Source organism: Pelecanus crispus, chromosome 6 (assembly GCF_030463565.1).
Source record: "Pelecanus crispus isolate bPelCri1 chromosome 6, bPelCri1.pri, whole genome shotgun sequence".
In the NCBI taxonomy this organism is placed as follows: Eukaryota; Metazoa; Chordata; class Aves; order Pelecaniformes; family Pelecanidae; genus Pelecanus; species Pelecanus crispus.
The window spans coordinates 9,218,664-9,234,546 of NC_134648.1; the positions used below are offsets into that span (position 1 = coordinate 9,218,664).

The following is a 15,883-nucleotide window of genomic DNA, read 5'->3' on the forward strand; positions in this document are numbered from 1 at the left end:
CACCACTATATTTTTTGATTACTTGAGATACAGAGAGAGAGGGAATTTGGGAGTTTGCAGGAAGTGTAAAACTTAATACAGACAATAATAATTTAAAAGTAAAAACCATTAAAGTTCCATGGGATTTTTCAATGAGTATTATTAAATTGAGACAGCCTTTTATGAAAGTTTGAGTAATTTGGTCACTTACAAACTTTGCCCAAATTTAGTTGTACACAAATTACTTAAGTAGGTTTAATCAACAGTACTTACTAGATCTCTGTAGTGAAAGTACTGTGTCAAAGCAAGCTGTTGACCTGCTTATCCATGTGCGTAACAACCAAAGTAAGCACTTGAGATTATATCAGCTTCACTGTCACTAGAAACTAATCACTGTGCAGAGAGAATATAAGAAACAAGCCCAGTGGTCAGTCTTCCGGAGTTTACAGTTGTTAGTGTTTTGTGTAACTCCCGTGGCTGGTGACTTTCTTATATCAACCTTTAATAAAATTACAGCATTTTTTACTATCCAGAACAAAAAACTTCTTTTGTCTATACATTTTAGCCTACATTTATAAATTCTGGTTTAGATGTTGTCATAACTGCCTAGTAAGTTCAGTCGTATTCTTAAAAACCATAATTGGAATGTGACAAAATGATCTTACAAGGCTTGGCATGTTTGGTTTTCTGTGAAATTGCACAGACATGGCTATATAGTTGTGTCAGAAAAGACTTAGATATGGTGACATGCCAAATCAAACAGCCTCCAGGGTAATCATATAATCTCATCAATTTTATTATTGTGGAGCTTGCTGTGCCACTCCGAACCATCCCCAAAATAATTTGTCTTTTCTAAAATCTATCAGAATTCCTCATACATTGATATGGAAACAATTGCATGTGGTTAACAAATAGTATTCTGGTGTTCTAACAAAATAGAAAAACATACAAATAATCCAGTTAGGTATGTACTCATCTTCTATAACTTTGTAGAAGTAATCACTTCTTCCACTGATATAATATTTCTATACAACACATAGTGTACTTGTCTTCGATTACTGAAATTTGATTATGCAAGATAGAATAAAATGGTCAATCTTTTGTGGGGTGGTTCCCTTGTTGTCATTGTCGCTTTCTAAATTGGATGCTGATCATTCTGAATAGTTCAGGTGCAATATTTTTATGCATATGTTAAATTTATTCAAAAAAATTTAAAACTTGCATATAAAAGTCTAATTCTTAAGCTATCTATACCTAAAATTCCTCAGGATATTCTAATTAGTGAAAAATAGGTTTGAAATTTATATTTTTCAATATTTTTTTAATGCAGTTATCATAAAATTTTGGTACTGTGCTAAATTAGTTTGATTGGTGAATATACTCCATTGAAGAAGAATCTGATGTTGCCTTGCAGCACCCTGTATGTTTAATACACTTAGTACTATCATTTAACTAACAACTTAGGTTCTGATTTATTCTTTAAATTTTCTTTCAGCAGGGGGGCAAAAAAAAAAATCAAGGCATATTTTCCAAACTGATTGAACTAATAAACTAGTACATTTTCAAAAACTAGTGTCAAATAGTTTCAAGTATGAAAGAGAGAAAATAGATTTCCTTTTTACTAGAACTCTAAACATGTTAGCAGAAGACTTTTCCATCCAATATCTGGCTTTAAATGAAGTAAGAATGCTGAGTAAAAGCTGTCTTTGTGGTATTTTTGAAGCCTTATTTAGTTTTTATTTCTAAGTAATAAAAGAGATTTTCATTAATAGTTCAGATATTCCCTTCCCATTCATTAGACCTCAAATGGACTAGCTAGACTAGCATTTTTGTTCTTATGCATGGTATTAATATTAGTAGTCTTCATAACTATCACAGGTTCTCTATGCATATTGCATATACATTGTATATCAGAAAAAGACAGAAGATTTATGAGAAATCTGCCAGAGTAACAGGTCGCGTTGTGCCTTTGCCAGTGTGTTACTTTCATCTGTATCAGAGGTTAATTTCATTTAAACTTTTGAGTATATGGATAGCCTATTTTGCAGTGCAAGACAGTGTGGTGGGGTTTTGGGGTTTTTTTGACTGAACTGCTTATGTTCTTGGGGCAATATATAAACTGTCACAGCATGAAATCAATTTTCTGCCTTGATTCATCCTAAACCTGAGATTTCTAGCACATTAGTATTGCAATTAGAAACATTAACAGCAGACGGTAGCATAAAAGCATGCTCTGCTCACTGCCAATTTAGTGTATTTCTCCTTGTGCAAAATAGGAATCCAGGAAAGAACAGGCTTGAGCCTCCAATCCACTAATAAATTTATCAGATCAAACTTAAGAGGAATGGAAGGTCTCAGCTTCGCACTCTCCATGGCCATTCTGCTAAGGCAGATTATTCATGCTTACTTGATTCAGGTAGGCTTTTTGCAAGCTTCCCTGCTAAGCCTGGGAATGCAGTACACTGAGGCCTATTCATAGGCTTCTAACATAGACCGAGCTTTTATGGCATGGTGTTTTATTATAGCCAAATCCTAGTCTCCACCCAGTTTGTAGGCACTGTGCTTATTCTTTTGAATCAAGAGAGGTTATCACCTACCTTAATCCATGCAGCAGGGTGGATTAAGGACACCAATGTGCCTCAGGATTCTCAAAGAGGATCCTGGAAACTTCTTGTTTCTTCTTTTTTGCTGTCTTTACTAAACTCTATTGGGCCTCAGTAAGGATTTGCATCTGAAATGGGCAACCTGGAGCTTTTCTCAATGAAGACATCAGATCAAAGTTCAGTTAGTCAAGGCCTTTCTAAAACATTAAGGGGGCTTGGAAGTACACAATAAAAAGATGAGCTCTGGCAGAGATTGCAGTAAAAACATTCTGATCTGTAATCCGGATAAAGAATAGATTATAGGCCAAAGAACAGCCCCTGTTTAAATTGCTTTCAGAATCCTCATTTTAAATAAAGTTACATTTTACATTAAAAATATTTAGATTTTGATACATTGTTATATTCTGTTGGACTTCCTTCTTTAAAAATCAGGTGCTGATAAATAAATTGGAACACTGGCTTAGAAAATGTGTTTTTCTGTCTGTTCTTGAGTAAACTGGTCTGCCTCTTATGACTAGATATACATAAGCAGTTTTGTGGATTTTTTTAATTAAAAGCTAATTATTTCTTTTAATTAAAAGTTTGGGTTTAGTTTGGTTATTCTACTGGTTTTGTGGGAAAGATTTTCTGTTGCTGTTACTATTTATATTCTCTGGTAACTGACCAGGCCTAACATCCATTAATAAAATAATTTCAAAATATTTACTCTGAATCAAATCATTCCAATTAATCTTAGCAGTTTAATATCTTTTTGGTAAGCTGAAGCATGAAATAAAATTGTGGAAATACATAGCATGATTGATTTCAGAAAGCTAGCTGTAAATACCATATATATAAATACCATGCCATGTCTGGCATGTCTGTATTCTTTCTTTTTACTGTTACAGTACTTATTTTATTAGCAAGACCAAAGTTTATGAAAGCTACAAGCTTTCTGTAGTAATTGGAGCTGGCACTAAGTGGTTTGTTGCTCAACACACAAAAAGTTATTGGGATCCCATTATTGTAATAATTCAGTATACCTATTGTCATTCCTGTATATAGCAAGAATAGCAGGTGTTGAAACTGGAGCAGAAGTTGTTCCAAAGAATTTTCATTGCATACACACACAACCCTCCTCAGCTTTCAGATAGAGGATAAAAGGTATATGTTGGCCTGCTTAAAAGAAAAATCCTTTTATAGAATGTTCGAAGTTGTTACAGAACCTACTGAGAAACTTTTGAAATTATTGGGGATATTTCTGGTCACTTTTCAAAAGTAATTCCATGCTTTTAAGTACAAACAAGATAGCATTTCATTTTAACCTACGAAACCAAACTTCTCTTCAGAACGACCTTTAAAAGGCATTCTGTTCTGCAGTGTAAATGTCTTCAACGTCTCTCTTACTTTCAGCTCTTACCTTTTCTGTCTCACCTGTTCTCTTTCACAACCGTTGGGATATTTCATTTTATTTTAATACTTTATCATTTAATATGTGAGGTGGCTTTGGCTCTGATGGGGAATTCAGGTTAGCAGTAAATCTTGGAATTGGGAGACAGAAAACCAACCTTTAGTATTTTTGCATATTCCTGCATTGTACAATGCATACTTAAGATGCGATCCAGGCTTAGGGTAGTTGTCCTCAAAATAAATAGGTGATCATTCTTTTGACCTGCAAAGCTGCTGTTAAAAGTCTAGGATCCAGCACCTTTCTCAGTCCAGGCGTCATACCAGTTAGAAGTATTGTGGTTTTGATTGATACTTGTATTACAAAACTTGTTTGGTTATTCTAAATGACCTTTCTTTTTCCTCAAATGAATTAGAACATTGATGAGAGATAATGGGATCAGGAGCACAGTGGTGTTTGTGCCATAACCTAAAGATCAATTTTAATATTGCTTTGGTAATCTGTTACTCCTCTACAGTGGGTACATTAAAAAATACTACATAGTGGTTTACATTTGTGCCAAGTGTTTTCCTTCACTGGAAGAAACTAACTTGCCTCTGAGGTTTACTCTGCTTGACTGTTCTTTCTAGGATAGCTTTTTTTTTTTTAATGGGAAGGGCAGGAAAGATTAAGAAAATAGATTGTTACATGAAGAGCAAAAACCGTCCGATTCCTGTAGCAGACAGCTACTACGTACTTGAGTACTACATATTATAACAATCTAGGGGTTTTCTAACATTACATGTGTAGTTCAAATAGTGTTGCAGGTTGCATGCTGAACTCAGTTAATGTGGGACAAAAATATACATTCATTTCCTCTGTTTCACTAGCAAAACGTACTCAAAATGTGTAATTCCTGCTATGGTTTATATTATATTTGGGGGGTTTATGATGGTTTATGTACCCAAAATTGAGAGCTGATAAAAAAGTATCTTCATTATAGTAAACCATGGTTATTCTGTGTAATGTCTGTGTAATGCTCAACCTGCGATTTATTCAAAATTCAAGAAATTAAAAGCTGTTTTTAACTATTTCCTCTTTTTTACAATTTTCTATTAAAATCATATATATGAGGATGCAATGGTATTTTTTCTTACTGATCATAAATAAACAAAGTGAAACATTTTCAAAGTCAACTGAAAAAGTTTCTGTAGCACCATATAATTCCCAGATAGGTAGAACAGGTAGGTGGAACACGTCATGGTTTGCGTATTTCATATATCTGGCCTTTTGAAATTTGTGATCATATGTCTAGAACATGTGCAAAAATACATTCTTTTAAGTATCTGACTGCATTTTGGTGATGCAACTTGGAACAGTAAGGGTTGAATTCTGTGTGAAAAATTCACATTATAGAATGTCAACAGGGGAGCCAAAACTTAGAGGTAAATATTATAAATGTTGTTCTACTTGAAGCTCATACTTAAGCTGAGTGGGAGAAAACCAGAGGTGTACTTCAAGTGTATTGCTAGTTAATTATTTTCTTTTGACAGATAATAATTTAATAGGTTATTGTAATCAGTATTGTTGTTTCCACAGGCCAGCCCAGCAACATCTACAAAGTTTGGCCATTATTATGATATTTCTAAAACAATGTCTCCAGAACTGTATCAGTCCATAAAATGGCACAGTTTTTACCTTCCTGAAGAATTGTCTTTACCGCCTGCAATGAAAACATGGTAAGTTGTAATAACACATGCTTCTGTTGTGTGTTCAAATTTTATGTGCATATTAGTAGTAAACGATATTTTTGCATCTACACTTGCTGTGAAAAATCTTGTAGCTGCGCATGGCTCCTAAGCAGTTCAGCTGTGGTTCTCATGTCAGTGCTACGTGCCATGACTGGCAGCAAAGCTGCTGTGGCACAGAGACAGCTCGGTATATTGACTCCTCAGCTGTGGGAGGAAGCAAGCTGGCAGGGACAATTAAGGCAGACATTAGTAGGACAGCCTAGGACACAGCTGCATGTTCAGTCCAGCCCTACTGACAGCTGAGTGTGGGGACTGGGGAAAGCTATTGCTATCTGTCTGTGAGTGAACTATTCCCTGAGCACCATGCCCCGTCAGCTTTCAGAGATGTGTGTGTCAGGTGGCTATCAGTCTTAGAAGATATCCATACAGTTTTTAGGCCGAAGAAGACAGGCCATCCTTGACCTACATAGCTTAGAATGCTATATCAGATTAGTTTATTATGTGACTTTTACTTCTTTGCATCCTACAGCTTCACCTAAGGAAAATACAAAATACTGAGAATAGAATTACAATCACTAATTATGTCTTACACAACACCCCTAATTCCAGAGAAAATCATAAATTCTTCTCTGAATGAATAACTTATTATAGTTTATGTCTATCAGTAATGAATTAAGGAAGACCAAGAGAAAATGAGTGACAGTGGCGAAGACTCATATTAGCCTGTAGCACACACATCCATTGTATCTTTCCCGGAGACATTTCAAGTCAAGTCAAACATCAAATACCAGGCAGTCTCTTTGTTCAGCCCAGTCACTTAATTTATGGAATACCTAGTTTTATAGATCCCAGTGTATAGGGCCAGCTCCTGGTAGTAGTAGTACAGTATGCTTCATTGTGATTGATTTTCATTACAGTACACTCAAATATAAAAACTGAGATTTATGAAAGAAGCACAGTATGAAGCACCTTTCTTAGAGCTGTAGAAAAGCAAAAGCCAAGTCTCTTTGTAATTTGTTTCTGTGTTACGTGATGAAACGTCACTGGTTTGTAAAGTAAATTCTTGCAATGTAAAAAAAACGAATTTTCAGGAGAAAGCAGAGAACTTATATTTAATTCTTTCTATAGTAAATATTTGAACCAACTTTTTATATTATGTACAATTATTATTCTTTTTTGGTAGCAGGGCCATAGAGGATAGACACAAAGGTATCTGACAGATAGGTTGCAAGTGCTTATATTGTATTGAGCAATTTACCTCCCTTTCTGTCTTTTCTCTAGCTAACTAGAATGTCTCGTGACTCTGGGCTTAATTCCGCTACCTATATGGCTGTCAAGTATTTGTGCATATTACATTAAAATCAGATTAACCCATATGTATGGTATAGGAAATGGACTTTAACTTTCATGCATTTGATTTTATAAGCCTTGCTTAACTCTGATATTTTCCTTGTGTGCTATCCTGGTAAAAGTTCATCATTCTTACCATATGGATTCTATTCTTATTTTTACTTTTAATCTAACAGAAAGATTAGATATAGTTAACTTGCTTGGCAAATTGGTAGAGCACAGAGTGATGGGCTGAGGAACATGATGAAATAAAGATGGATTTTGGAAGGCTTATCTCCTTTTCTTCTCCCTGCACCCACAACATGGGTCTCCCTCAAGAAGTCTTTCATGAGGATATGAAAGAATTGTATTGTTTGGAGTAAAGGCAGATACCACGGTAACAGACAACCACCGTTCTAAACATCGTTTTCTTAGACCACAATGCAATGTGATAAGGGACAGGGAGGAATAAAGAACACATTGGGAATAGTGAACTCTCAGACAGAAATCTGTGGAAACTGTGAAGAGATGTTGTACATCTCTTTCTTCATTTACAGTAGATAATTTGTCTTCTAACATTGATTATTAGTTTTCCTGACCACAAACACCACTGGTTTTGGATTCCCTGTATTAAAAAGCTTGCACTAGGTCAAGGTTAAGACAAGGTGGGAAAGAGAATTTTTCAGAATTACAGCCTCTGAAATAAAGCTTATTTCTCCATAGAGAAATGGAAGATTTAAGCTTTCCATAATTACAGTCATTCAATTTTGACACACATTTAAAAAATAAACTGAATTAGAATTTCAACTTCCGTTCATCAGTGTTGTATAACTGGAGTTCTTAAAAAATTATGGAAGTGGAGAAAAGCTGCTTCTCCCATTACCCTGATCCCCAAATTGATGTGCACCTGGCACAGTTAATACCAGCAAATTGGACTACCCAGTTTACATAAGGAAAGACCGGGTTAGAAAAAACATAAATGTTTTCAGGCTGGGACCTAATGAAGGTCATCAGTAGAAAGTAAAGAACTGTCAAAGTTCCACAAAGTCAACAAGGCCAAAGCAGTGCCTGTCTTTGAGGAGAAGGTGAAGACATCTGTGGGATAACATCAGTGCTCAAAAAAATACCAGAAAAAATAATATAATCTGTTTTTAAGCTTCTAGGGTAGTTTCACCCAGTATGTGTTTCCTTTGTTTGCTTATGGGTATTCAGCTGGAATAGAGTCAAAAGGCTCTAAAATAAACCAGGAGATATTCTCCATTGATAAAGTCTGTTATCATGTCAAAGGAGGAACATAGACTGGTTTGACAGTTTTCTTTTTGTCATGTTGATTGTTAAATCCTTATTTTCTAAATAAGCTGTCGTTGAGTCACAGTTGAACCTGAGTGAAGTACCAGGCTTTATCCCAGTGTTGGGTCTGGTAATAATCTAGTACTAATTTGGCTTGATACGTATCCTGAGCAATGGATATCTTTATTGCAGTCATAATGTCAAATTTGGAAAAAAATGGAAGGAGTAATTGCATGCAGATTAGATAATAGAGTTAGAATTCAAGAAGATATAGGTCGGTGGTCTGGAATAAATTACATGGAATTCAGTGAAGACATGCCGAATATCATACTAGTAGGAATAATTAATTGAACAAATAAAATAGTGTAGCAGGTCTCCAGAAGAAGATCTGGAGTTATAAAGTATCTTGAACATAAAATATATTAGCAGTGTTGTGTGATTAGTTCTACCAAAAAGCATAATTTAAAATCATGGAGGTGATAAACTGGAATTTAATGTGGAAGACATGCAGGGGACTTCTGTTCTGCTCAGCCATAACAAGGCTGTCCAGTTTTTGATAGCATCCTTCAAGAAAACTCTGGATCAGTTAGAGAAGGTTGTGAAGATGGCTATACATTTAGCACTAGGATGTATGGCCCATGACAGAAGAATGGATGTTCTTAGACAAATCTAAGCAGAGTCTTGAAGCACATTTAAAAACTGACATCCAGAGGGTAGTAACTCTGTTGTCTCCTGAAGGTAGGACAAGCAGTAATGGGCTACAGTAAACTGTAGTGGTAGAAATAGAGGCTGGAAATAAGGAGATATTTTTCTAATTGTTAGCACAAGAAGAAGTTGCCTTGCAGACACAGGTTGGGAGTATTGTAGAATCTCCATTACTGAAAATTTCTAAGGACAAGTTAGGTAAATACCTGTCAGAGATGGTTTATATGTAGTTCATATTGCCTTGGGGCAAGAAGATAGACTACCTGACCTCTTGAGGTCCTTATCATCCCTGTCTTCTGTGATTCCTTAATACACATTAGTCACAGTGTATTAAATCCAATACTAAGTATGAATGTTACCAATTATTTCACTGCTCTCAAAATGTTTATGCTTTTACAGAAACCCAACAGGCTTGTACTGTATTATTTACAAATATTGTGATGAAATTCTGGAGGAGCATTCCATTCTCAAGGAATGCAAACAAGCTCACAATCCTGTCAGGATGATTTCATTAAAGAAAGTTTATAAAAGGGGGAGGGAAAGGATATTATTTTGTTGGCATTACTGTTTGGAAAATCAATACAATGCTTCTGGCTTCTAAAGCTAACTTCAGTATATGATAGAATAGTAAAAATTTCTGTTCTCTTGGTTAGCTAGACAATGATTTGAAAGAAAGTAATATGATAGTCACAGTTAACCCTTCCAAAGTCAATAATTTATATTAGACCTCATCTTTGATTGCTGAAGGTCCCACTGAGAGCTTGAGCGTTACCTCTTTTACTCTGTGTTACAGTGAACTAGGAGCATGGACATGACTAGCTAGCATGTCTCCACTTAGAGGATATAATTTCTTAAACATAAGGTTCTCAGACTGTGGTCTTAGATGCATAGCCAAAAAAATACCTGGTCGCATAATGCTAATTACCTATATAGCATTGTGAAATCTCTGTAATCTATTAGCTGACGACACCTCAAAAAAAGTACTGATAGCCTGGAAGGAACTAAAAAAAAAGTTACAAAAATGACTTGAAATTCAGAAAATCTCTAAAGATATGATTTTTTTCAATTTAATTTATCAAAAGAAGATTGACAGATAATGTGTTAACACTGAAAGCTGACAAATGCTTCAAAATTAAGGAGGCATTTTTAAGAAAAGGGATAGTTCATTATTGAAATAATTTAATAGGCTATGTATTATGGGATAATTGTGAAAGATTTCATGACTTTCTAAAGAGTATACTTTGCAAGATATGTATCAGGAAAGGCATTTCTGAATGAAGCTTTCTCTTAAATCGTGTAGGAGTGCAGACCAAAATCAGTGGTGTGGTTTGTGGTTTAGGGGTTTGGTTTGTTTTTTTTTTAATCTAAGAATGTTTTGCTTTTGTCACTAATACAGAGGTTGAGGAGGAAGTGGAAACTGATAGTTTTACCTAGTATAGAATTTTCTGTAAGTAAATGGTGGAGTTGTTGATGGGTGATACATCTTGATAGTATCAGAAGTCGCAAAAAATTAGGAATTAGCAGAAAAAAAAAAGAAAAACTTTTCCCCCTTTGCAAAATGTTTCCACGTTATTTTAGCTAGCATGACCCTTTCTAAATATTTGTAATGTAGCAGTGCACAGCATGGTTTAAGATCAGACTGAAATTAATTGTTATAGTCCTGTAACTACAGCCATTGGATAGGCACCTTTAGTTATGTCGTCATTGTGGAAAGTGTACCTAACCCAACATTCACGTTCTATAGTGAGGTCGTAAGCTATATATTCTGCAATGACAAGCTAATAATTGTAAAGAAAGATTTTAGAAGCTTAGTATATTTTTTTAATTGCACTTTTTTGATTAAATTATCATGTGTACTGATGTGAGCAAGGCATTCCCTAAGTTTTGTCCTTTTCGGATGGTGGTTTTTTCCATTTTCCTGATAGAGACCTGCTACTTTTGTAGTAATTAATGTTTCTCAAAGAATGTACTTAATGTGTAACTTGTTAGATGCACCTAGAATTCACCTTGTTGACCAGCCTTACTTTTCCCTTTCTTTCTCAGTTAGAGGGTGACTAGCTTTGGAGGCCTTAGGCTTCATTTTTTCCTCCTTGAAGTTTAGAACAGTTCTCTTCCGCTACCCTTCTTTTCTTTGGGAAGGGGTGGAGAACAAGAAGAGCAATCCTTTGCTCTCCTTTCCTTTCACCGCTCGGGGACGTAATGACAAAGAACAGATTGTGCAGTGAAAGCAGAAAACATACAGGAAAAGTAATGTACCACATTTTCCTGCACAGGTTATGCTCTCCTGACAGAAACAGTGAGTACAGTGAACATATATTTTACAATCCTTGGAAAAACAGTGCTGCATCTTTTAATAAGCAAGGTCCTTTGTTGTAATGTTTTGTGGCATAAGAACCATGTATTTGTAAAAATGACCGATTCATCTTGGTCCTTCTAATTCTCTAGCATCACACTAAGAAACCTATTTTATTTAAAATGCTCTTCAGTGAGTGAACTGTCACTGTGATTGTAGCTAATGTCTATTGCAAGGTAATTACAGTGTTTCCTTTGCAGGATCAGAGATGTAGAGGCTTTATTTGGGCCAGAAACTTCTGGCTCTTATAATAAATTGTATATATCTATACATATGTCCCTCCCTTCCTATCCACACAAACACTTGGCTTCTTTATGGCTTTGCAAAGAAGGGAGATTCTTTGACTGATTAGACAGAACTAAGTAACTGACTGGCCTTTTATTTTGCAATTAAAGATCAGATTTTGAGGTTATAGACATCATTTGTTCACTTTAAAGTTTGGATCAATCTTTCTTTTCTTGCCTGTGTTTTTGCACACATGTGTCTGTATCTGCTTTTTGATGGAGGGAGATGAGGAGTACTGTGTTTGCTCTCCTTTCTGTAGTTCTGGTACCTGATGGCTAAAGTAGATTACAGGGTCCCCTTTTGGATAATCACTTGTTCTGGTTTTGGCTGGGATAGAGTTAATTTTTTTCCTAGCAGCAGGCACAGTGCTGTGTTTTGGATTTAGGATGAGAATAATATCGATAACACGCTGATGTTTTAGTTGTTGCTAAGTACTGCTTATGCCAGTCAAGGACCTTTCAGCTTCCCATGCTCTGCCAGGTGCACAAGAAACTGGGAGGGGGCACAGCCAGGACAGCTGACCCAAACTGCCCAAAGGGTTATTCCATACCATATGGCATCATGCTCAGTATAGAAACTGGGGGGGGGTTGGCCGGGGGGCAGGGATCGTTGCTCGGGAACTGGCTGGGTATCGGTCAGCAGGTGGTGAGCAATTGCATTGTGCATCACTTGCTTTGTATATTATTATTACTATTATTGTTATTATTACTACTACTATTTTACTTTATTTCAATTATTAAACTGTTCCTATCTCAACCCAGGAGTGTTTCTCACTCTTACTCCTCCGATTCTCCCCCCCATCCCACCGGGGCAGGGGGAGTGAGCGAGCGGCTGCGTGGTGCTGAGCTGCTGGCTGGGGCTAAACCACGACATCACTCAAGATGGGTAGACGTTCATTGCCCCATGATAAACATTAATTGAAAACAGATTGGGAAGTCTGTCCTCCTGCAGAAAGTAGTAAATGGGACCGGGTGTTTCATGCCAAAAGAAGGCATAAATCTTCTCTTTCTCATCTCACTATTTTTTATGTTAGGGAAGGGCAGTTATGGCCTGGCCCTCATGCTAGGACCGTGTTAATGGAGTTGTGCGGCTGACAGCAACTGTTTTCCGGTTGTTGTTGCCAGGGTATTCTGGTGTCCTTTTGTTGCATTGCTAAAGCTGGTACTTAAGAGGAAGGCAGAAATATTGTCTGTGATAACCGTGTGCATCACAGAAAAGGCTTACTTGCTACCCCTCTACTTCTATCCTCATTGTTCAGTTGCAGTTACCAAAAGATAATCAAGTTTGATAATCAAGGGAACTAAAATGATTAAGCTGTAGTTTTCCAATAATGCTCGTAAGTTTTACCTTAAGAATGTGTGTGCTTTTGAAAAAGAATAAATTTATCTAGAGTCTAGATTTACTGATAAATTTAGATAAAACAGGTTTAACTGTCTTGCCTAATGGGGTCTCCTTATACATAATAAGGCTATTTGTCATACCCTTGATAACCTAACCTTTGTTAACTGCTTAGAAACTATCAACAGAAAAGTCAGAGGCTCTGTTGTAACCGGGATACCTTATTGCCGGCTCCTGCTTTATCCATTACTAAATTGCTAAACAAAAAAAGAGTAAAGAAGGAATTGTTTAAACTCATTATCAGAATTAAATGGTGTTTAGTAACAAAGCAAAAAAAAAAGACTAGAAATTAGAAAATAAGGAACATCTTATTTCCTTCCTTAAATATTATGACAAACGTTGCCAGAATGGTAATGCAGCTTGGTTTTATAAATTGTGTTTCCACGATATTTTTCATGTCCTTATTTACATAGCATGGTTCAAATTCAAGTAAACCATTAATATTTTAGCAAAAAGTAGAAGATCACCTATTTTTACATTTTAATACTGTAATGCCTATAGATTTTTTTTTTCTTTAATTCTTTAATTCTTTCTTTGCTGCAAATCTTTTTGTGATGGATTAATTGAAGATCTCTTTTATTTCTTTGTTTTCATTTTGGCACCCTTTAATTCTGCTAATGCTTTAGGTATTTTATTCTTTTATCCACTAACTTTTAAAAGTAAGTTAGTAACAAATCAGGAATTGGCAAGTATTGTGATGGCAGTATATTGTCTGGCATCCCTATAGATAGCATGGTAATACTTATAAGCAAAATAAGCAATAGATACACAAACTTGAAAATGCTAGTTTGTGGTGACAAAGACCACAGTTGTCTTTTCGTATTACACACACTGTGTTCCTGGCTATGGCTACAAGATAGTAGCAGTTTCTGTCTTTCCCAAAAGGATAAAGGAATATCCAAAAGGATACACAAATGCTTCTGGTTATTGTCAAGTGCTGCAGATTCTCCCCAGCTCTGGCAAAACTGGGAAGAAATCGCAGCACTGTGTAAGCAGCAAGGATTGTGTGTGTGCTGCAATAATGTGAAGACGGAGAGAGGACATTCTGGCTAGCATGGAGGCTAAAGCCCTCTTCCCCTCCACCTACTCTGTAAACTGACAGTACAGGTATAACATTTAGCAGCTATTTCCTTTTGCAACTAAACACTAGGAAAGTAATTGACTTCAGAAGTGAGAATTTACTCTTTCTTTCCTGTTTGAGACACTCTTTTTTGGTATAGCAAGGCAGACTTTACATGGTAAATGTCATGTTGAGATTATATATTACCAGTTGTTTTCAGCTGTGAATTTCATAGACACTATTAAATTATTAAGGTACATCAGTTTAGCCAGTAGCCTTCTAGGGTACTGAATCTGAAAACAAATAAACAGAGTTTAATTTGGAAGCTCCCCCTTTTATTTATATCTGAGAAAGGTCATATCTTAATGTTTTCTGACATTATTTTAAAACTCAAAATTATTATGACTGTGACTTTTTTGTTTGTAGATTTTTATAACTTAAATATATCATTGGGGGGTTGGGTTTGGGTTAATACTGTTTTCTTGAAGGAAATGTAGAATTCTGAGTTAAAGCAATGGTGTAAAAGACATGTTTGCAACCCTTAAGTGCTTCTCAGAAAAGTTGTCTTCTCTCCTGTTCAAAAGTTTGAAAGCAAGTTTATTTGGGTTTATTTAGGTATTCATTAGTAAAATACATTTGGATAAGATTTTTGGGTCCCTTTCAACCTGGGCTGTTATCAAACCACACATATAAAATGATTGGAGCAAGTAAGAATATTTTTAGAGGCAATATTTTCAAAATAACCTGTCATGTTTCCCAAGAAGTAGACAAGGTGGTTTGAATCCACAACCCTTGATGCTAATTAGTGACACTAGAAGGAAATGCCGAAGCTAAAAAATAGAAGGGCTTAAACTCTCATCTGCAGTGAGGAACCTACAAGTCCAGACAGACAAGGCAGTATGCTCTATGGGATTTAAGAAAACAGTATGTCTTTTTTAAAGGTTAACAATTGGCTTGCTTTTTTAAAGTAAAGATTAGGACTTTCTGTCCTTTGTATGTGTTAGCCTGTGGACTGGAGAGCATGGCTGGGATGGGTATCTGAAGAAGTGCTTTTGACATGCAGGAACTGGACCTTTTAAGACTGTGATGAGATGATTTGCTGAACTTTCATTTGGTTTGAAGTCTGCTTAAATCCATTTTTAGCCACCAGTTTGCCTTTTGTTTTTTTTTAATTTTATGTTATATTTTCTAAATAATACATAAAATAAATTCTACCTCACAGTTCTGCTGTCATGCAAATAAAGCAGTAATAACACCTGTAGTGTATGGATACAAAATAGAAGCGTAGTGTAGCAGAATGTATCTTATGCTCTGGTGCAGTATCCAAAAAAAATACTAAAAGAAATAAAACAAATTAACTACATGACCTTTTTAGTGTGAAAATGTTGTTTCCATTTTTTGTTGGTTTTGATTGTCATAGCAGTTGTATGTATGAAAGTTTTCAGTAACAGAAAGTCAGCTCTGTTCATCGGGGCATTGATTAGGTATTCTTGGAATAACAGTTGGGTAGATATTTATCAGTTGTAGGAGATCAGTACTGTGCTGTAAAGGTTTCAACTTTAAGTTGATACATTAAATCATTAATCTGCTAGATGTAAGTGAGCCTGACATAATTAATTTATCTTAATCCCTAGAGATTTTAGTTTTCATTAAATGTCTGAGCACTGAACCAGTTAACATGAAGCAATCACAACTGCTTATAATGTCAACTTTATTCAGAGGTTTATGTTTTTTCTTCTGTGACACCTTTTTCTGTATGACACT

The 15,883-nt window shown here is 35.6% G+C and overlaps 1 protein-coding gene across 1 annotated transcript in view; it reads left to right on the forward strand.

The window, feature by feature from the left end:
• ELP4 (elongator acetyltransferase complex subunit 4) overlaps positions 1-15,883 on the forward strand; it is a 157,131-nt gene that overhangs the window by 32,612 nt on the left and 108,636 nt on the right. The window contains exon 5 of the mRNA XM_075712906.1: positions 5,548-5,687. Coding sequence (XP_075569021.1) covers positions 5,548-5,687 — 140 coding nt within the window. The remainder of the gene's footprint in view (positions 1-5,547; positions 5,688-15,883) is intronic.